The sequence below is a fragment of the Citrus sinensis genome, chromosome 6 (assembly GCF_022201045.2).
Source record: "Citrus sinensis cultivar Valencia sweet orange chromosome 6, DVS_A1.0, whole genome shotgun sequence".
Classification (NCBI taxonomy): Eukaryota; Viridiplantae; Streptophyta; class Magnoliopsida; order Sapindales; family Rutaceae; genus Citrus; species Citrus sinensis.
Window position 1 is genome coordinate 22345028 of NC_068561.1, and position 21412 is coordinate 22366439.

The 21412-nt window shown below is 37.5% G+C and overlaps 2 protein-coding genes across 3 annotated transcripts; both read right to left on the reverse strand.

Annotated features, from left to right (window-relative positions):
* Window positions 1-386: 386 nt before the first annotated feature.
* On the reverse strand, window positions 387-3265 carry LOC102620371 (receptor-like protein kinase FERONIA). Of its 2 annotated transcripts, none has more exons than XM_052443107.1 (2): window positions 1721-3265; window positions 387-1610 (listed from the first exon to the last, which is right to left on the reverse strand). In XM_052443107.1, the coding sequence occupies exons 1-2, from the start codon at window positions 3117-3119 to the stop codon at window positions 502-504; spliced, it is 2508 nt and encodes an 835-aa protein (XP_052299067.1). In that variant the 5' UTR covers window positions 3120-3265; the 3' UTR covers window positions 387-501. The 2 variants fall into 2 exon arrangements, with proteins under 2 accessions (XP_052299067.1, XP_052299068.1); XM_052443108.1 differs by having other exon boundaries at window positions 387-1573; window positions 1630-3265.
* Window positions 3266-6791: 3526 nt separating this feature from the next.
* LOC112498596 (receptor-like protein kinase FERONIA) lies at window positions 6792-21071 on the reverse strand. The gene is made up of 2 exons (XM_052443109.1): window positions 19118-21071; window positions 6792-8583 (listed from the first exon to the last, which is right to left on the reverse strand). The coding sequence occupies exons 1-2, from the start codon at window positions 20511-20513 to the stop codon at window positions 7475-7477; spliced, it is 2505 nt and encodes an 834-aa protein (XP_052299069.1). The 5' UTR covers window positions 20514-21071; the 3' UTR covers window positions 6792-7474.
* Between the last annotated feature and the right edge of the window lie 341 nt (window positions 21072-21412).

The window sequence follows — 21412 nt, forward strand, 5'->3', positions numbered from 1 at the left end:
AATCTTTAAATGGTATAAAATTAATCCGTGCAAAATAATTTGAAAATGCCATCACCAATTATTTGGATGTGGTTGCGGGATGAGATCTTGTCATTAGCGACGACTTATACAAGTCGTCAGCAGAAAAGTCGGCAGTTGTTTTCACTTTTCAATGCCTTATTTTGTCGTACATTCTCCATTTTAAACCTTTCCAGCTTGACTTTTGAACAACGGAAAGCCCCCCCCCCCCCCCCCCCCCCCCCCACCCTTTTCCTCTTCTATTAACTAATAGCATTTTCGTTTCTATAATTAAAATTACCCTGAAAATTTTGATACTGCATGCATGCATTCGGAAATTGGAACAACTGAATTAATTCGTTCAGATTGGAAAACATCATTCAAAAATATAACTGCACAAAACTCGATCTTTATTCTACTTCACCTGTTCACCATTCACAATGTTTATATAACAAGTGGTTCGATGTCTTGGATTTAGAAAGCAAGCAATATTTCATGATCTCATCATCTCCCTTGTGGGTCAATGATCTCAGAGAAGGCATCTCTACAGAGGGATCCGCTCTCAGAACATTTATTATTTGAAAGATCAGCCTCATGACCAAACTTTTCACTCTCCTCTGCGCTCTCTTGTAGCTGAAATGCAAACTCTAGATCACGAATCACATCACTCATGGATGGCCTTTGGGCTCCGTCATCATTCAAGCATCTAATTGCAACCTCAGCAAATTTGTTCAAGCTTTCATTTGATATCTTACCCTTCAAAAGCGGATCAACAATCTCATCAATGGTTCCATTGCGATAACATTGTTCAGCCCAAACAGCTAAACTCACTTGATTCCTTTCCATTGTCCGAATAATAGGTGGTCGAGCGCACAATGCTTCCAATAACACAACGCCAAATGAGTAGACATCGGATTTTTCCGTTAGCTGCTGAAGTCGATAATACTCAGGATCTAAGTACCCGATGCTCCCCTTCACTATAGTACTGACATGAGTTTTGGACATGGAATTGGGTCCAAATTTGGACAGTCCAAAATCAGAAACCTTGGCCACCCATTTCTCATCCAACAAGATATTCGTTGTCTTCACATCCCGATGAATGATAACTTGCTTCGCCCCAGTATGCAGATACTGCAGCCCACGAGCCGCGCCTATGCAAATGCCAAGCCGTTGACTCCATGGAAGAGGAGGATTATTGCTGTCATAGAGATGATCCCGTAGCGTCCCACGAGCCATGAAATCGTACACAAGGATCATCTCCCCGTCATCATTGCAGTAACCAATGAGAGTGACCAAATGAATGTGTATTAGTTGGGAGAGCATCTCTATCTCTGTCTGGAATTCCAGTGCACCCTGTTGTGACCCTGGAATCAGCCGTTTGATCGCAACAGGAGTGGCGCCACCGTTGATAAACCCTTTGTATACGTTACCAAATCCTCCAACTCCAATAATGAGACCAGCATCAAAGTTGTTTGTTGCTGCTTTGATTTCGGATAGTGAAAAGTGAGTACAGAGATCGGACGTTAGAGATGAGCCACGAGACTTCCTTGAATTTGTCTTAGAAGTAGAAAAACGTCTCCAGAAAAAAATTGAAAGAGAAATTGCAACAAAACCTGACACAAGTCCACCAACGTTAGAGATGAGCCACGAGACTTCCTTGAATTTGTCTTAGAAGTAGAAAAACGTCTCCAGAAAAAAATTGAAAGAGAAATTGCAACAAAACCTGACATAAGTCCACCGACAATGGAAATTGTAGTTGCCATGATATTCTTGGATTTCCTTGATTGTGAGCTTGGCATTTCCTGTGGCACAATGGAAGGTTCGTTATTCCGAGTTTCGCTGATCAGAGGTTCAGGATTAGATCCGGCAAGATTTCCATAGTTGTCCACTTTAAAAATTTCAATCCCGTTCAAGATAGAATCAGAATACTTGGTCCTCCGTCGGGGAGCAGGGTGTAGTGCAACAGAGAGATTCTGCTTCTTTTCATTTCCTTTTGCTCCAATAATTACTGCATAGTCTCTGTAGATGGGAACGCCGTTTGCTCCACCCCAAATTATGATGTCTGCTTCAGCTCCTGCAATTAGATTAGCTACATAGATCCGGAACACTCTGTCGCCGGGCTTTGTTACCTCTTGCTGAAACTCGCAAAAATGAAGCCTGAGAAAATATGTGAACCCAGAATCCACTTGAAACTCCCAAGTGAGACTATACTCCTCGTTTTTTATCCTATCATTGCCCATTGACCTGCAGCTTTTGTAGACAACAGCCGGAGCAGTGTAATTATTTATTTTGCTAAATTGGAGGACAACACTAATGTTAAACGCAAGAGCACTGGGTCTGGCATCTGTCAAGTAGTCGTCATCCCTACTCCAGGTTCGAAACATGCCTGTGTCATCCAGCTGTGAAATCGGATTCCCACCAACATTTATTCGGTATAACGTCTCGAGGGAAGTACTGTTTATGATTCCGTATTGGTTCCCCTGGCCAACGAACTCGAAACCTGGGTCATTGGCGGCTGTATAATAAAGATTCGGTGGCATGGATACTATTTCAATTCCGTTGATGAAAGCATATGAATCTTTGTAATCTGGACTTGCCATGAGCGTTATGTTCAAGAACCTCTGACCTTCTTCGACGTTAATGCAAAATTCTTTGAAAAACAAATCCTTGCCCAAAGCATCGGCTGTGAGTGAAGCACTGAAGTTGCTAAGAAGGGTAAAAGAACCGGCTTTAACGGAGAAGAAAGCTTTAGAACTGTTAAAACCTGAATATGAGGTTGAATAGAAATACAGACGGATGAATTTTTGACCCGCGGTGAGGTTGAATGTGTAGGTGAACTGCGACTGAGAAAGCCGTACTGCTGAATACGGGGGCTGCTGAGGAGCGGTGAAGGTTCTTGATGCCTCATTTTCCGGCTCCGAGGGCGAGTATTCAGAGTTTATATCTCCAATCCAGGTTCGGTAATCTAGAGTACCGGAGGAGCCAGTCGAGCCACAAGCAAGAAATATGCTCTCTGTGGGTTTGTAAAGAGTGACTGAGTCATCGGAGAAGGCGAAAGCCATTGGGTGGATGAAGAATAAGATGTAAAATGGGGTGAGACAACTGCTGCCAGTGTCCTCCATGATGGTTACTGAGATCTAACAGGCTAAAACATTTGCAGATTTTACTGAAAATCATGCGCTAAACGCATGAGTAAAACGCGTCAATGCTCAGCCGCCCTTAACGAAAGGTAGAAGTTGGTGGGTCTTGGTCTTTGGCAACTGGCAATTTGGCATCACTCATAAAGAATTTTTTTTTTTTAATCACAATGACATTTGAAATACCAATACGTATTAGCGAGCTATTACATCAATTTATTAAGCCAAAGGTTACAATCTATTATGACCATATATTTTTTTAATTACAGTTTCATTTTTAAACATATACCTCTTAAAATTCTAGAATGGAGTGCTAGTTTAAGAACTAACGTGAATACGAACTTTATTTAATTTTTGAAGGGGGAAAAAAAGGCAAACAGTGTTTATGATAGACATCAAGATCGATATAATCCACCATAGTATACTTATAAGCAAACAATTAACATCTTATGACCATGACCATTGACCAGGAGTGTATAGTAGTTCATAAGGATACTTTCATAGTGAATATACCTTGCCTCCAGTAACTGTGTTCACAATAGACTAGGGTTATAATTGGAACACTCCTCCTGCTCTCTTCCCTCTCTATTTACCTCCTTCAGCTCTTTGAGCTCACCCTTGACTGCCATAGTTGGCTCCATGAGAGATGCTCCGCACAATTCGGTTTATAGTCTAATTAACTTTCTTTAAGTTGAATCTCGGAAACTTAAGATCTGAAAGAACCTCACTGCACAACGAACAAAAATATATTTTAAAAAAACTAATTAAAATATTAACCAAACTTTAGTTTAAAAAAATAAATAAAATTATTTTGTAATCAACAAAGTGTCATCATGATGTGGTGCCATGGTTCCGGTGGTCCTTTTGTAATCAAACATTCTGGTCTTGCCTTAACATTTCACCTCTCATAGAACCACTTCTTTTGGAGCTGCCGGAATACACTCCGCTTCCTCTTCCCCAATCTAATGCCCCCCTCAACCCTCGGAGTTAAACGAAATCCTTTATTTTATAAGACTAAGCTCTTTGAAAAGTTCACCATATCTAGTGTAACTTCATTATCACCAATCTCGAGATGTTTAAAAGCCAGTTCATTAAGGTCATAAGAAACCAGCTCTCCACTAATCACTAACATTCCAAAGTCACTGTTTGAGGAATTAAATAGAGCGACCATAATCTCCTCCAAGTGAAAGTGAGCAAATGGTTGAGCAGGTCACCTTGACTAGGTGGTATGAGCTTGAGCAGATCACCTCGACCAGGTACAATGAGGTTGAGCAGATCGCCTTGACCAGGTGGTGTGAGCTTGAGCAGATGACCATGTGGTATGAGCTTGAGCAAATCACCTCGACCAGGTGCTATGAGCTTGAGTAGATCACATCGACCAGGTGCTATGAGATAGAGCAGATCACCTCGACCAGGTGCTATGAGCTTGAGCAAATCACATCGACCAGGTGCTATGAGGTGGAGCAGACCACCTCGACCAGGTGCTATGAGCTCGAGCAAATCACCTTGACCAGGTGCTATGAGCTCGAGCAGATCACCTCGACCAGGTGGTCTAAACTTGAGCAGATCACCTCGACCAGGTGATGACCAGGAATAAAGACTCAGTTAAAATAAACCACCACAAAGCTCTTCCAAAAAAGCAGGGCACGAATTTGATCAATTAATGGTTATTGTCACGATCTAAGGTCGTGGGTGTGAGGTGTTTTATAAAGACCCCGAGAAAACCACGCGGAGAGGGAGGGCTCTTTTTCCCTTGATCTGACTGAGAAATTCTTTCTGGAGACTCTACTTTACTTTTCTGCAAATTATTCAAAAAGCTTTCAGTTTTAAGGCAATGTTTATCAAGCCATATGAGAAATGGCATATTTGGTTTTTCCTTTAAATCCCATTACTGACTTGAGCGTCGGAGGGTTTAAGCGGGAAAAACTTCCAGCACCTCTGACCATTCTCTGTAATTTCAGGTACTTATTGATCGTCAGCTTGAAGATTATATGCTCATGAATGTTCTGCTCATAGTTAGAGAATATTCTTGGAGATCAACCAACAGCTTCCCACCAACAAATTTAATGCTGATGCAGGGATCTGAAACTGAGTCACTAACCAATTGGTTCAGATTTCGGCATCAACAGTCACTATTGTTGACAATGCCTAATGGCCTTACAATTCTTTCCTCTGGCACAATCGAGTATTGTTTAGTCCAAGACTCCACCATGCCATACTCCCTCATCACCCAAATGTAACAGCCCTCGATTAGTCTAAGATTGCTGATGCTGCAAACAATCAGGGCAAGTGATTCTCTTAACACGGCCACAGAAACTTGAGGGCTTTCTCCTTAGCCATCTTCATGATACATTGGAAGCATTATCTCTCCAAACTTCTCAGAATCAAAATCAAACAACATGACAACATTTGCAGAGGATTCTTCTCCGGTCTTAGAGGCAAACCAATGGACAGCTCCATTGAGAAATGCTGATGAAAATTTATCATTTGCATAGTATCCATCATTATTTCCAATTGTTCTCCATGAATTCGTTGCTAGTGAATATACCTCAACTCTTGGTGGTTTTTTTTCAACATATAATGGCATATAAACATCTCCAAAATACATTATCCTTACATTATTTGAGGATGATTATTTGGAAAATGGATTAATTTGAGGATTATTATTATTTTTTTTTTTTGGAAATGGATTATTTTGCTGATGATGATGAATCTGATTATGATGATTATTATTTTTGAAATGGATTATTATTTTGCTAATGATGATCTTTTATTTTGATTATTATTAATTTTATTATTATTATTAATGATAAATTATAATTAATTAATACACTAAGAACATATGAATATAATTAATCAATATATTAACAATAATTAATAATAATAATAATAATAACAATTAACAATATTATTATTATGATAAAAAAAGAAATATAATTAATTAATATAACAACAACAACAATGATAATAATAGTTATTATTATAATTAATTAAGGGTACTTTAATAATTTAAAACAATTCAACTCATTCCGATTATGATTTTTACAGCTTAAGTAAATAATTTATTCTAATTGTCATTCCCTATTCCGATTCAAGTTTATTCCGATTCTAGGCCATTCCGATTACTGACAAATAAACGCAGTATTTATTGCTAACAAGTGGCATAATTAAAGAGGAATTAAAATATTTATATCATCTTATAGTTATCGTTTCAGTTTTGATTTTAAATGATTAGGAAATAGATGACTGGATACTTAAAGAAGAGTTAGAACATTTTTATTTTATGTATAGTACTTGAAATTTCTCTACTGACTGTATCTTCAACTTGTTCATGTGCATATAGCACTACCGCTGGTAGAAACTATATATGACTAAAGCTGGGCTTTAGTTTACTTGAAACGTTAGGAAACTAAATGTTTAAATTTATATTTAAAAAAAATTGATGCAAGGTTTAAAAGGTTAAACATTACCTCAAATGCATAGGTTTTAATATTTTTCTGAGTGTCACGCGCATAAGTCATAACCATGCGCATTAACTGTCACTACCGCAAAAGTTGCTGCCACAGAAGATACTAGAATCTTTGACGCAAAATTAATCACTTCAATCTTAAATATAGCTGAGCCGATGATACATATACCTCATCAAATACTGAGGTGGATTTAAAATATCATGGACATACTGCAATTTATGTGAGATATGAACTTAACATAATACATGGGAGTTTGAACATGGGACCATACCAAACGTGTGGGGAAATATAAAACATCTGGCGATAAAAGGGGCCTTAATTTAGGGACTAACAAGATAATCTTTAAATGGTATAAAATTAATCCGTGCAAAATAATTTGCAAATGCCATCACCAACTGTTTGGATGTGATTGTGGGATGAGATCTTGTCATTAGCGAAGACTTGTACAAGTCGTCAGCAGAAAGGGCAGAAGTTGTTTTCAATTTTCAATGCCTTATTTTGTCGTCCTTTCTCTGTTTTTAAACCTTTCCAACTTGACTTTTGAACAAGTGGAAGCCGTGTTTTTTTTTTTTGCCCTTTTCCTTCCTCCTCTACTAATAACCAAACAAAACAGTTACTAACAGTTTGAACAGCATTTTCGTTTCTACAAATTTAAAATTACCCTGAAAATTTTGATACTGAATGCATGCATGCATTCGGAAATACATAACAACTGAATTTAATTAGTTCAGATTGGAAAATATCATTCAAAAATATAATTAGATAAAACTTAATATTTATTCTACTTCACCTGTTCACCATTCACAATGTTTATATAACAAGTGGTTCGATGTCTTGGATTTAGAAAGCAAGCAATATTTCATGATCCCATCATCTCCCTTGTGGGTCAATGATCTCAGAGAAGGCATCTCTACAGAGGGATCCGCTCTCAGAACATTTATTATTTGAAAGACCCGCCTCATGACCAAACTTTTCACTCTCCTCTGCGCTCTCCTGTAGCTGAAATGCAAACTCTAGACCACGAACCACATCACTCATGGATGGCCTTTGGGCTCCATCATCATTCAAGCAGCTAATTGCGACCTCAGCAAATTTGTTCAAGCTTTCAGTTGTTATCTTACCTTTCAAAAGCGAATCAACAATCTCATCAATGGCTCCATTGCGATAACATTGTTCACCCCAAACAGCTAAACTCACTTGATTCCTGTCCATTGTCCGAATAATAGGTGGTCGAGCGCACAATGCTTCCAATAACACGACGCCAAATGAGTAGACGTCGGATTTTTCTGTTAGCTGCTGAAGTCGATAATACTCAGGATCTAAGTACCCGATGCTCCCCTTCACCATAGTACTGACATGAGTTTTGGACATGGAATTGGGTCCAAATTTGGACAGTCCAAAATCAGAAACCTTGGCCACCCATTTCTCATCCAACAAGATATTCGTTGTCTTCACATCCCGATGAATGATAACTTGCTTCGCCCCAGTATGCAGATACTGCAGCCCACGAGCCGCGCCTATGCAAATGCCAAGCCGTTGACTCCATGGAAGAGGAGGATTATTGCTGTCATAGAGATGATCCCGTAGCGTCCCACGAGCCATGAAATCGTACACAAGAATCATCTCCCCGTCATCATTGCAGTAACCAATGAGAGTGACCAAATGAATGTGTATTAGTTGGGAGAGCATCTCTATCTCTGTCTGGAATTCCAGGGCACCCTGTTGTGACCCTGGAATCAGCCGTTTGATCGCAACAGGAGTGGCGCCACCGTTGATGTACCCTTTGTATACATTACCAAACCCTCCAACTCCAATAATGAGACCAGTATCGAAGTTGTTTGTAGCTGCTTTGATTTCGGATAGTGAAAAGTGAGTACAGAGATCGGACGTTAGACAAGAGCCATGAGACTTCGCTGACTTTGTCTTAGAAGTAGAAAACCGTCTCCAGAAAAAAATTAAAAGAGAAATTGCAACAAAACCTGACACAAGTCCACCAACGATGGGAATTGTAGTTGCGCTCTTACTATTGGATTTCCTTGATTGTGAGCTTCGCATTTGCTGTGGCACAGTGGAAGGTTCGTTATTCCGAGTTTCGCTGATCAGAGGTTCAGGATTTGATCCGGCAAGATTTCCATTTTTGTCCACTTTAAAAATTTCAATCCCGTTCAAGAAAGAAGAATAATTGGTCCTCCGTCGGGGAGCAGGGTGTAGTGCAACAGAGAGATTCTGCTTCTTTTCATTTCCTTTTGCTCCAATCATCACTGCATAGTCTCTGTAGATGGGAACGCCATTTTCTCCACCCCAATATATGATGTCTGCTTGAGCTTCTGCAGTTAGATTAGCTACGTAGATCTGGAACACTCTGTCGCGGGGCTTTGTTACCTCTTGCTGAAACTCGCAAAAATGAAGCCTGAGAAAATATGTGAACCGAGAATCCACTTGAAACTCCCAAGTGAGACTATACTTCTCGTTTTTTATCATATCATTCCCTATTGACCTGCCGCTTTTGTAGACAACAGCCGGAGCAGAGTAATTATATATTCTGCCAAATTTGAGGACAACACTAATGTTAAACGCAAGAGCACTGGTTCTGGCATCTGTCAAGTAGTCGTCATCCGTACTCCAGGTTCGAAACATGCCCGTGTCTTCCAGCGGTGAAATCGGATTCCCACCAACATTTATTCGGTATAACGTCTCGAGGGCAGTGCTGTTTATGATTCTGTATTGGTTACCCTGGCCAACAAACACGAAACCTGGGCCATTGGCGGCTGTGTAATAAAGATTCGGTGGCATGGATACTATTTCAATTCCGTTGATGAAAGCATATGAATCTTTGTAATCTGGACTTGCCATGAGCGTTATGTTCAAGAACCTCTGACCTTCTTCGACGTTAATGCAAAATTCTTTGAAAAACAAATCCTTGCCCAAAGCATCGGCTGTGAGTGAAGCACTGAAGTTGCTAAGAAGGGTAAAAGAACCGGCTTTAACGGAGAAGAAAGCTTTAGAACTGTTAAAACCTGAATATGAGGTTGAATAGAAATACAGACGGATGAATTTTTGACCCGCGGTGAGGTTGAATGTGTAGGTGAACTGCGACTGAGAAAGCCGTACTGCTGAATACGGGGGCTGCTGAGGAGCGGTGAAGGTTCTTGATGCCTCATTTTCCGGCTCCGAGGGCGAGTATTCAGAGTTTATATCTCCAATCCAGGTTCGGTAATCTAGAGTACCGGAGGAGCCAGTCGAGCCACAGGCAAGAAATATGCTCTCTGTGGGTTTGTAAAGAGTGACTGAGTCATCGGAGAAGGCGAAAGCCATGGGGTGGATGAAGAATAAGATGTAAAACGGGGTGAGATAACTGCTGCCAGTGTCCTCCATGATGGTTACTGAGATCTAGCAGGCTACAACATTTGCAGATTTTACTGAAAACCATGGTCTAAACGCATGAGTAAAATGCGTCAATGCTCAGCCGCCCTTAAACGAAAGGTAGAAGTTGGTCGGTCTTGATCTTTGGCAATTGGCAATTTGGCATCACTCATAAAAGAATTTTATTTTATTTTTAATCACAATGACAACGACATTTGAAATACCAATACGTATTAGGGAGCTATTACATTAATTTATTAAGGGTGTGTTTAAAATTGAGGTGATGTGTCTTTTAAACTAAAGATGTAGAAAAAAATTGTAAATATGAAATTAAAATTTGTAATATATAGTAAATGTAAAATTTAAATAATAATTTTGATAAAATTATTAAGGATGTAATAAATTTTTTATTATACAAGAGAAAAATTATATCAACATAGCTTCTAAGTTACAACAGTTAGTGTTTATTAAACACTTTAATACTTTAACTTTTAAATTACAATTGTCCAACTTCAATTCCAAACGCACCTTAAGTCAAATGTTACAATATATTATGACCATATAATTTTTTAATTACACTTTCATTTTTAAACGTATACCTCTTAAAATTCTAGAATGGAATGTTAGTTTAAGAATGGGTTATTTTTAACCAGTACCCAAATGTTTCAACATTTTTTTATCGTACACCCACTTGTTTTGACAACTATCACCACGCACCCAAAACGTTAAAATTCTATGCTAGTTTAACGATCAAAAGGGTAAAACAAGAAATGCAAGTATGTAAGAACTAAAATAATAAAAATTATATTCATTTCCTTCTCCGTTTTCCTTTCCTTTTTAATTTTCTTCTCCATTTCAAACGTAAAACAAAAACAATGCAAGGGTAATTTGTTGTTGCCGAAATCCGATGACCGGCAACAAGGGTTGTTCGCCTTTGTTCTCCTTTGCCCTCTTAAGTTTCACAAGCTGCAGCGTGGTCGCCGCAAGCGCAAGCAATTTGGTGGCGAAAATAGGTGGCGCACAAGAGTCGTGAGATGCTGGTAACGGCATCTTTATTTGTTTTGTGGTTATTTATTTGGTATAATAAGTATATTGAAGTATAATCTCTACTATAAATTTGCTTTGTCCTCACTTGAAAATAAGATTTATATGGAGATATTGAATTAAATAAAATTATAAGCAAATGGTTTATTTGTTTATTGTTTAGTTTTGTTATATTATACTCTTAGATTTGTATTTTTATTGTAAATTTTGTAAATTAGAATGGGTAATTTTGTATCTGCACAACCAAATCTATTCAATTTAAAGGTATTTTAGTGTTTTCAATATATAATAGCTTATGCCGTTTTACTTAACGGTAAAAAGTAACGGAATGGATGTGCAGTAATACTTATCAAAACAATTGGGTGCACGGTAAAATATGTTGAAACATTTGGGTACTAGTTAAAAATAACCCTTTAAGAATTGATGTGAATACAAACTTTATTTACTTTTTGAAGGGGGGGGGGGGGGGGCAAACAGAGGTTATGATAGACATCAAGATCGATATAATCCATCACAGTATACTTATAAGCAAACAATTAACATCTTATGACCATGATCAGGAGTGTATAGTAGTTCATAAGGATACTTTCATAGTGACTGTACCTTGCCTCCAGTAACTGTGCTCACAATAGACTAGAGTTATAATTGGAACACTCCTCCTGCTCTCTCCCCTCTCTATTTACCTCCTTCAGCTCTTTGAGCTCACCCTTGACTGCCATAGTTGGCTCCATGACAGATGCTCCGCACAATTCAGTTTATAGTCTAATTAACTTTCTTTAAGTTGAATCTCAGAAACTTAAGATCTGAAAGAACCTCACTGCACAGTGAACAAAAATATATTTTAAAAAAACTAATTAAATTATTAACCAAACTTTAGTTAAAAAAAAAAATTAACAATCCCGCAAAAATAATCTCAATTGAGAGTAGTCATCAAATAACACTTCAACTAGAGTCTATAGAAGTAGAAAAGTAAAATAACGATGTTAGGAGCTAGTGATTAGTGAGGATAATAATAATATTTTTAGATTAATGATAAATAAAAATAATGTTAAATAAAATGAAAAAAATAATAAGAAGAACCAATGTATAGTTATACTTGACTGTAATTCAAAAAACAAATTGTATACTTGACCGTTGGGACCCCTATGGTTACATCTTACCGGCGCGAAACTCTTGACCTCAACGGCCTGTTATTGTGCATTGATTCAGGATGGTAACTCAATTTCATTTACGGATTTACCCTTAAGAAAATAAAAAAACAGATTATTAAATGCAGAGTGGGCCCTCTCCAACTTTCTTTGTATTAATAATAGCCGTAATAAAAATACTCATTACAGAATTTTTTTCTGGGGAAAAAAAAAGACAACGCCTTGGCCCAGCTAAAGAGTAAGGTTCAGCGCCAAAATATTTATTTATCGACCTGGTTGCATAATAAGTACATGAGTTGATTTAGGGAGGATGTTTCCTTTTAATAAAAGGAAACAAAATCAAATTAAACAGGGCATCGTTTAGGAAACCCTTCTCTATTTATACATATACTGTCCTAATCGTCTGGTGCTCATTATCTCACAGAATATAATCGTCCATTACCATGATGCAAGAAAGAAGCCGCATTCTTCCAGTGGGGTGCAAATTCTTACCCTCTGAGGAGCAACTTGTTCATTACTATCTTTTCAACAAGATTTCTGGAATCCCCACTCCCTTTGTTGAATATTTTGTGAAAGATGTAGATCTTTACGATTATGAAGAACCCTGGGATATTTGGAAACAGTTCGGAGGACCCAATTTAGAAGATGGTGAGGATCTTTACTTTTTCACTAACTTAAAGAAGAAGAGCATTAATGGTTCAAGAATTAATCGCAAGGTTGGTTCTGGTGCATGGCAAGGGGAAGATGCCGGCGAGCTAGTCCTGTCCCGCAACTCCAATCGCCCAATTGGTTCAAAGAAAATATTTCGATATGAGAACGACAACTTTCCACACAACCGTTGCTGGATTATGCATGAATACACTCTGAACGCTTCACTGTTGCCTCAGAACCATCATTCCAGCAGTGACTGTGTTCTCTGTCGACTTAGGAAGAATGGTGGTCAGTCAGTGGGGATCAAGGATTCAAGGAAAAAGATAAAGAATGATAAACAAGTTCAAGACAATGATCATCAGCCAGCGGGGAAGTCAAATTCAAGGAAAAGGGTAAAGTTTGAACACCAAGTTAATGACAATGATCAGCCTGATGAGCCTTTTGTTGAGAATCACCAGAATCAGTATGTGCAAGAAAATCAATCGCAGCCCCTGAATGAACGAAGTCCTCATAAACTGCTTGAGTCCTCTGTTAAGAATAACCCGGAAGAAAAACCACCAGTACCCAGGACTAAACAGACTCTTCTTGAACAAATTGAGCATTTAGCTGAGAATGGATATCCATCTACTTTTGAGGAGAATCAACAACAGCCCATGACTGAGCCAAATCTTCATAATCAGCTTGAGCTTTCTCAGAATCACCCGTTGATGGAACAAACTCCATCTTACCTTCTCAAGGGCCAAGAGGAAAATCATCAACTGGCCGTGACTGAACAGAATCCTCATCATCTTGAGCTTTCCGACAATCACCAGAATATGAATCACACCTCGTCATCTAACCTCGAAGAAAACCAACTTCCAGCAACTGAACAGTCGCATGATGATGCTATCTACTCTGAGCTTACTGATATTAATTCTTGGGTCGTTCATCAGCTTACCCGTATTGACGATGCTACCTACCCGCATCTTGCTGATGATAAGTTTTTGGTTTCTAATGAGCTTGTGTATACGGATTGAAAACGACTCATTCAGCTGCATGCTGGATAACCCCTTTTCAGTTAAGCCCTTTTTTTTGTTCAGTTTTTATTGACTCGAGGAAAACAGAAGTATATTATAACACGTCTATTTCACTAGTATTTTTAGATTTGCTCTGGTGCAAGAAATTCTGACAAGTAGACAGAGTATATAATATCCAGATGCATTCGCTGTTCCAGTATTGATTTTTTTTTTCAGATTTTATTTTAAATTGTATCACCCAAGTTTTAGTTTTTCATATGTATGTATCTCATGATAAGATTACCTGAATCATTAAAAACTGCTTGGATTCAATCTCCATTATTGAAGCATCCATTTGTGATGAGCTTTTAAATCTATCCAAGATTAATCAATTTAAGCACCTACAAGATCGGATTCTATCAAGCCTATAAAGGAGTAGATGAATCAATCAACAGCTGGTAACGGCAGCAACATCTTTACGCTACAAGAATTCTTCACGTTACAAGGATTCTATTAGACAACAGCTATAAAAAACTTGGATGACCTACTACTCATCAAGATATAGCACTCATTTAGAGCATTTTCATCAGCTATTTCACTTACACAACAGATTTTTCAACTGAATTTAACAAACTAATTTCAAGTGGGCCCCACCACAGCGCCACCTCAGCCGAAACATGTTTTCCCTTTTAACAGCCAAATAACTAACTACTGAAAAAGCTTGAATCAATCATTTTTATCAAATTTGATTTCTCATACTGATCGTGTAAGAATATTTTTCAATCACGTGTCTTGAAAATATTTTGATGGAAAATTATTGACTATTCCTTTGTCTCTTTGGCACAAAAGAATTGATCATTATCAATTCTTTTGTGTGGGAATGTGTAGTCCTCATTATAAATTTTCGAAAACCATGCTAAACGTTTTAAGGATATCGAAATATTAGAAAATTGATGGTAAATTTGCAAGGATGTCGCTGTTCATAACTGATATTTGATGATTGATGTGCTCTTAATTTAAATATTATTTTAATATTTTTCTAACTTAATTTTATAATAAAATTTATTTTATTATGTTAATTTTTTTTATTTTGTTAGTGTAGATATATCTTGGGAATAAGAAGAAATCAATTGGAGCTTAAAGAATAATGGAGTACAAAACTAATACCTTATGGAAACAAATATTTGATTGTCAATTTTGCCAAACACATGAGAAGTCAAACCGTGAGCATGAATTTAAAAGAAGAAAAAAAGGGGAATGACTTCCAAGTTTAAGTTATTCAAGTGGAGTGCACTAAAGGATTAATTGATAAATTAAAATGGCAAGCATGTGGTGGGCTTTTTGGACAAATCCTTACTGGCTTAGCAATTATAAAGTTGTTTTGATTTAAGGATTGACCATACCAAACAAGCACTTGGAGGACAAAGATTATTATATAAAGAGATGAAAAACTGAGAACAAAAGAATTCAAAAGAGAAGCAACCGTAGAATTTTATCGAAGCCGAGAGAAGAGAAGAGCTGCAAGAGATCCAGAGATAAGCCGAGATTAATTCTTGAGTTTTGCAATATTTTTAAACTAAGCCAACGTTCCAGGAACAATAGGAATTGATTGTTCCTTGGTGAAATTCAAAGAACAGAAACAAGAGATTCTTCATTCAGGAACAAATAAAACAAGTAACGAGTCTTTAGAATCAAATTATGTCTGCATACATTTGTATCAACAAAGTGTCATCATGATGTGGTGCCGTGGTTCCGGTGCTCCTTTTGTAATCAAACATTCTGGTCTTGCCTTTGCATTTCACCTCTCATAGAACCACTTCTTTTGGAGCTGCAGGAATACACTCCGCTTCCTCTTCCCCAATCTAATGCCCCCTTCAACCCTCGGAGTTAAACGAAATCCTTCATTGTGTAAGACTAAGCTCTCTGAAAAGTTCACCATATCTAGTGTAACTTCATTATCACCAATCTCGAGATGTTTAAAAGCCAGTTCATTAAGGTCATAAGAAACCAGCTCTCCACTAATCATTAACATTCCAAAGTCACTATTGTTGACAATGCCTAATGGCCTTACAATTCTTTCCTCTGGCACAATCGAGTATTGTTTAGTCCAAGACTCCACCATGCCATACTCCCTCATCACCCAAATGTAACAGCCCTCGATTAGTCTAAGATTGCTGATGCTGCAAACAATCAGGGCAAGTGATTCTCTTAACACGGCCACAGAAACTTGAGGCCTTTCTCCTTCGCCATATTCATGATACATTGGAAGCATTATCTCTCCAAACTTCTCAGAATCAAAATCAAACAACAGGACAACATTTGCAGAGGATTCTTCTCCGGTTTAGAGGCAAAAAAATGGACAGCTTCATTGAGAAATGCTGATGAAAATGTATCATTTGCATAGTATCCAGCATTATTTCCAATTGTTCTCCATGAATTCGTTGCTAGCGAATATACCTCAACTCTTGGTGGTTTTTTTTCAACATATAATGGCATATAAACATCTCCAAAATACATTATCCTTACATTATTTGAGGATGATTATTTGGAAAATGGATTAATTTGAGGATTATTATTATTTTTTTTTTGGAAATGGATTATTTTGCTGATGACGATGAATCTGATTATGATTATTATTATTATTGAAATGGATTATTATTTTGCTAATGATGATCTTTTATTTTGATTATTGTTAATTTTATTATTATTATTAATGATAAATTATAATTAATTAATACACTAAGAACATATGAATATAATTAATTAATATATTAACAATAATTAATAATAATAATAACGATTAACAATATTATTATTATGATAAAAAAAAGAAATATAATTAATTAATATAACAACAACAACAATGATAATAATAGTTATTATTATAATTAATTAAGGAAATTTTAATAATTTAAAACAATTCAACTCATTCCGATTCTGATTTTTACAGCTTAAGTAAATAATTTATTCTAATTGTCATTCCCTATTCCGATTCAAGTTTATTCCGATTCTAGGCCATTCCGATTACTGACAAATAAACGCAGTATTTATTGCTAACAAGTGGCATAATTAAAGAGGAATTAAAATATTTATATCATCTTATAGTTATCGTTTCAGTTTTGATTTTAAATGATTAGGGAATAGATGACTGGATACTTAAAGAAGAGTTAGAACATTTTTATTTTATGTATAGTACTTGAAATTTCTCTACTGACTGTATCTTCAACTTGTTCATGTGCATATAGCACTACAGCTGGTAGAAACTATATATGACTAAAGCTGGGCTTTAGTTTACTTGAAACGTTAGGAAACTAAATGTTTAAATTTATATTTAAAAAAAATGATGCAAGATTTAAAAAGTTAAACATTACCTCAAATGCATAGGTTTTAATATTTTTCCGAGTGTCACGCGCATATGTCATAACCATGCGCATTAACTGTCACTACCGCAAAAGTTGCTGCCACAGAAGATACTAGAATCTTTGACGCAAAATTAATCACTTCAATCTTAAATATAGCTGAGCCGATGATACATATACCTCATCAAATAATGAGGTGGATTTAAAATATCATGGACATACTGCAATTTATGTGAGATATGAACTTAACATAATACATGGGAGTTTGAACATGGGACCATACCAAACGTGTGGGGAAATATAAAACATCTGGCGATAAAAGGGGCCTTAATTTAGGGACTAACAAGATAATCTTTAAATGGTACAAAATTAATCCGTGCAAAATAATTTGAAAATGCCATCACCAATTATTTGGATGTGATTGTGGGATGAGATCTTGTCATTAGCGAAGACTTGTACAAGTCGTCAGCAGAAAGGGCAGAAGTTGTTTTCAATTTTTAATGCCTTATTTTGTCGTCCTTTCTCTGTTTTTAAACCTTTCCAACTTTGACTTTTGAACAAGGGGAGGCCGTCTTTTGTTTTTTTTCCTTTTCCTTCCTCTTCTACTAATAACCAAGCAAAACAGTAACTAACAGTTTGAACAGCATTTTCGTTTCTACAAATTTAAAATTACCCTGAAAATTTTGATACTGCATGCATTCGGAAATACATAACAACTGAATTAATTCGTTCAAATTGGAAAATATCATTCAAAAATATAATTAGATAAAACTCAATCTTTATTCTACTTCACCTCTTCACCATTCACTTGGATTTAGAAAGCAAGAAATATTTCATGATCTCATCATCTCCCTTGTGGGTCAATGATCTCAGAGAAGACATCTCTACAGAGGGATCCGCTCACAGAACATTGTTCATTTGAAAGATAAGCCTCATGACCAAACTTTCCACTCTCCTCTGCGCTCTCTTGTAGCTGAAATGCAAACTCAAGACCACGAACCACATCACTCATGGATGGCCTTTGGGCTCCATCATCATTCAAGCAGCTAATTGCAACCTCAGCAAATTTGTTCAAGCATTCAGCTGTTATGTTACCTTTCAAAAGCGGATCAACAATCTCATCAATGGTTCCATTGCGATAACATTGTTCAGCCCAAACAGCTAAACTCGCTTGATTCCTTTCCATTGTCCGAATAATAGGTGGTCGAGCGCACAATGCTTCCAATAACACAACGCCAAATGAGTAGACATCGGATTTTTCCGTTAGCTGCTGAAGTCGATAATACTCAGGATCTAAGTACCCGATGCTCCCCTTCACTATAGTACTGACATGAGTTTTGGACATGGAATTGGGTCCAAATTTGGACAGTCCAAAATCAGAAACCTTGGCCACCCATTTCTCATCCAACAAGATATTCGTTGTCTTCACATCCCGATGAATGATAACTTGCTTCGCCCCAGTATGCAGATACTGCAGCCCACGAGCCGCGCCTATGCAAATGCCAAGCCGTTGACTCCATGGAAGAGGAGGATTATTGCTGTCATAGAGATGATCCCGTAGCGTCCCACGAGCCATGAAATCGTACACAAGGATCATCTCCCCGTCATCATTGCAGTAACCAATGAGAGTGACCAAATGAATGTGCATTAGTTGGGAGAGCATCTCTATCTCTGTCTGAAATTCCAGTGCACCCTGTTGTGACCCTGGAATCAGCCGTTTGATCGCAACAGGAGTGGCGCCACCGTTGATGAACCCTTTGTATACGTTACCAAACCCTCCAACTCCAATAATGAGACCAGTATCAAAGTTGTTTGTTGCTGCTTTGATTTCGGATAGTGAAAAGTGAGTACATAGATCCAGCGTTAGAGATGAGCCACGAGACTTCCTTGAATTTGTCTTAGAAGTAGAAAAACGTCTCCAGAAAAAAATTGAAAGAGAAATTGCAACAAAACCTGACATAAGTCCACCAACAATGAAAATTGTAGTTGCCATGATATTCTTGGATTTCCTTGATTGTGAGCTTGGCATTTCCTGTGGCACAATGGAAGGTTCGTTATTCCGACTTTCGCTGATCAGGGTTTCAGGATTAGGTAAGGCGAGATTTCCATTGTTGTCCACCTTAAAAATTTCAATCCCGTTCAAGATAGCATCAGAATACCTGGTCCTCCATTCGGGCGTAGGATGCAGTGCAATAGAGAGTTTCTGCTTCTTTTCATCTCCTTTTTTCAATATCATTACAGCGTAGTCTCTGTAGGTGGGAACTCCATTTCCCCCACTCCAAGCTATTATGTCTGCTTGAGATTCAGCAATTTCATCAGCAATGTTGATCGCGAACTCTCTATCACCGGGTTCAGTGATCTCAATCTGAAACTCGCAAAAATGAAGCCTAAGAAAATATGTAAACCCGGAATCCACTTGAAACTCCCAATTGAGATTATAATTCTCGTTTATGTTCTTATCCTGCCCCATTGCTCTGGCGGTTTGGTAGAGACTAACGGGAGCAGAGTAATTAGATATCTTAGTGAAACGGAGAACAATACTAGTGTTAACGGGAAGAGCAGTGGGTCTGGCATCTGTCAAGTAAGCGTCATCCGTACTCCAGGTCCGAAGCATTCCTGTGTCTCCTAGTGGTGAAATGTGACTCCCACCAACATTTATTCGGTATAACGACTCAAGGGCATTGCTGTTTTCTATCATAAATCGTTTCTCCTGGCCAACAAACAGGAACCATGAGTCGTCGTAATAAAGATTCAGTGGCATGGATACTATTTCAATTCCGTTGATAAAAGCATATGAATCTTTGTAATCTGGACTTGATTTGAACGTAATGTTCAATAACCTCTGACTTTCTTCGACGTTGATGCAGAATTCTTTGAAAAATGAATCCTCGCCCAAAGCATCAGCTGTAAGCGAAGCACTGAAGTTGCTAAGAAGGGTGAAAGAACCGGCTTTAACGGAGAAGAAAGCTTTAGGGCGGTCGAAGCCTGGATAAGAAGTTGAATAGAAATACAGGCGGATGAATTTTTGACCTGCGGTGAGGTTGAATATGTAGGTGAACTTCGAATGAGAAAGCCGTGCGGCTGAGTATGGAGGTTGTTGAGGTGTGGTGAAGATTCTTGATGTGTCATTTTTTGGCTGGAAGTAGTAGGAGCGTCCAGGGCTTATATCTCCAATCCAGGTTCGGTATTCCAGAGAATGGAAGGTGCCATTCGAGCCACAAGCAAGCAATATGCTGTCTGCGGCTTCATAAGGAGTGTCTGAGGCACCGGAGACGGCGAAAGCCATGTGGTGGAGGAAGAATAAGATGTAAGTTGGGGTGATCAGATACCTAGCGCCGGTGTTCTTCATTGTGATTGTGTTGTGTCTCTAGCTACAGCATTTACAGAATTTAATAAAGGGTTAAAATGTTAAAAACAATGGTGGGCTAAAATCAGAGTAAACGCGTCAATGCGGGCCACTGAAAGACTAAGCAAAGTCTACGGTAGACGCTCTACGAAAGATTGGAAGGTGGTCTTGGTCTTTGGGATTACTCGTAAGTCCAGATTAGAGTGTGGGTTTAAGGACTTTTAAGACAGAGTTTCCTTTTTTCGGGAGATGGTCAACCGCTCAGATCCAGTTTAACGGAATTTTAAACTAAATATCATTTTTTTTTTTTTAACTTTTATAATGAGTACCTTGCCTTTAATAAATATCGTGCACACAATAGATTAGAGCTATAATTGGGATACTCCAGCACTCTCACTTCACCCATTACCACCTTCAACTCTTTGAACTCACCCTTTTCTACCATAGTCGGCTCTACCAGGTACCAACTGATACCATGATACATATTCCACATTACCCGATTTATAGACTGTAACCTTCTAAAGGATGCCATATAAAGTTTCAAACTTCAATATGCCAAAAAAAAAAATTCCTTATGTTTGTAGATAAATACATGAAAATTAACTAAATTTTAGATTTAAATCAATACAAAAAGTTGAAACTTGAAAACTTAGATGATTGTTGTCAATGTCCACCTCCAACTAAATTTTAACTTATTTATTTCCTAATAGTACCACATCTATATAGTTTAAATTTTTTTTATAAATTAAATATATATATATATATATATATATATATATATATATTATTTTCATTTTTTGTGAGTTTGTAGTTTTTTACGGATTTTGAGAATTAAATCAATGTCCAATCCGCCGACTACAGATTTTAAAATTTTCATTCCAAACCAATTTACAATCCACGCA

Bases quoted from the DNA above. Each gene is read 5' to 3' on its own strand.
- LOC102620371 (XM_052443108.1), bottom strand. From the start codon at position 3,119: ATGGAGGACACTGGCAGCAGTTGTCTCACCCCATTTTACATCTTATTC. The intron at 1,574-1,629 runs GTTGGTGGACTT...TTTTTTCTGGAG, and splicing joins TCTCGTGGCTCATCTCTAAC to ACGTTTTTCTACTTCTAAGA.
- LOC112498596 (XM_052443109.1), bottom strand. From the start codon at position 20,513: ATGAAGAACACCGGCGCTAGGTATCTGATCACCCCAACTTACATCTTA. The intron at 8,584-19,117 runs GTTTTGTTGCAA...GACTTGTGTCAG, and splicing joins TGTTGGTGGACTTATGTCAG to GTTTTGTTGCAATTTCTCTT.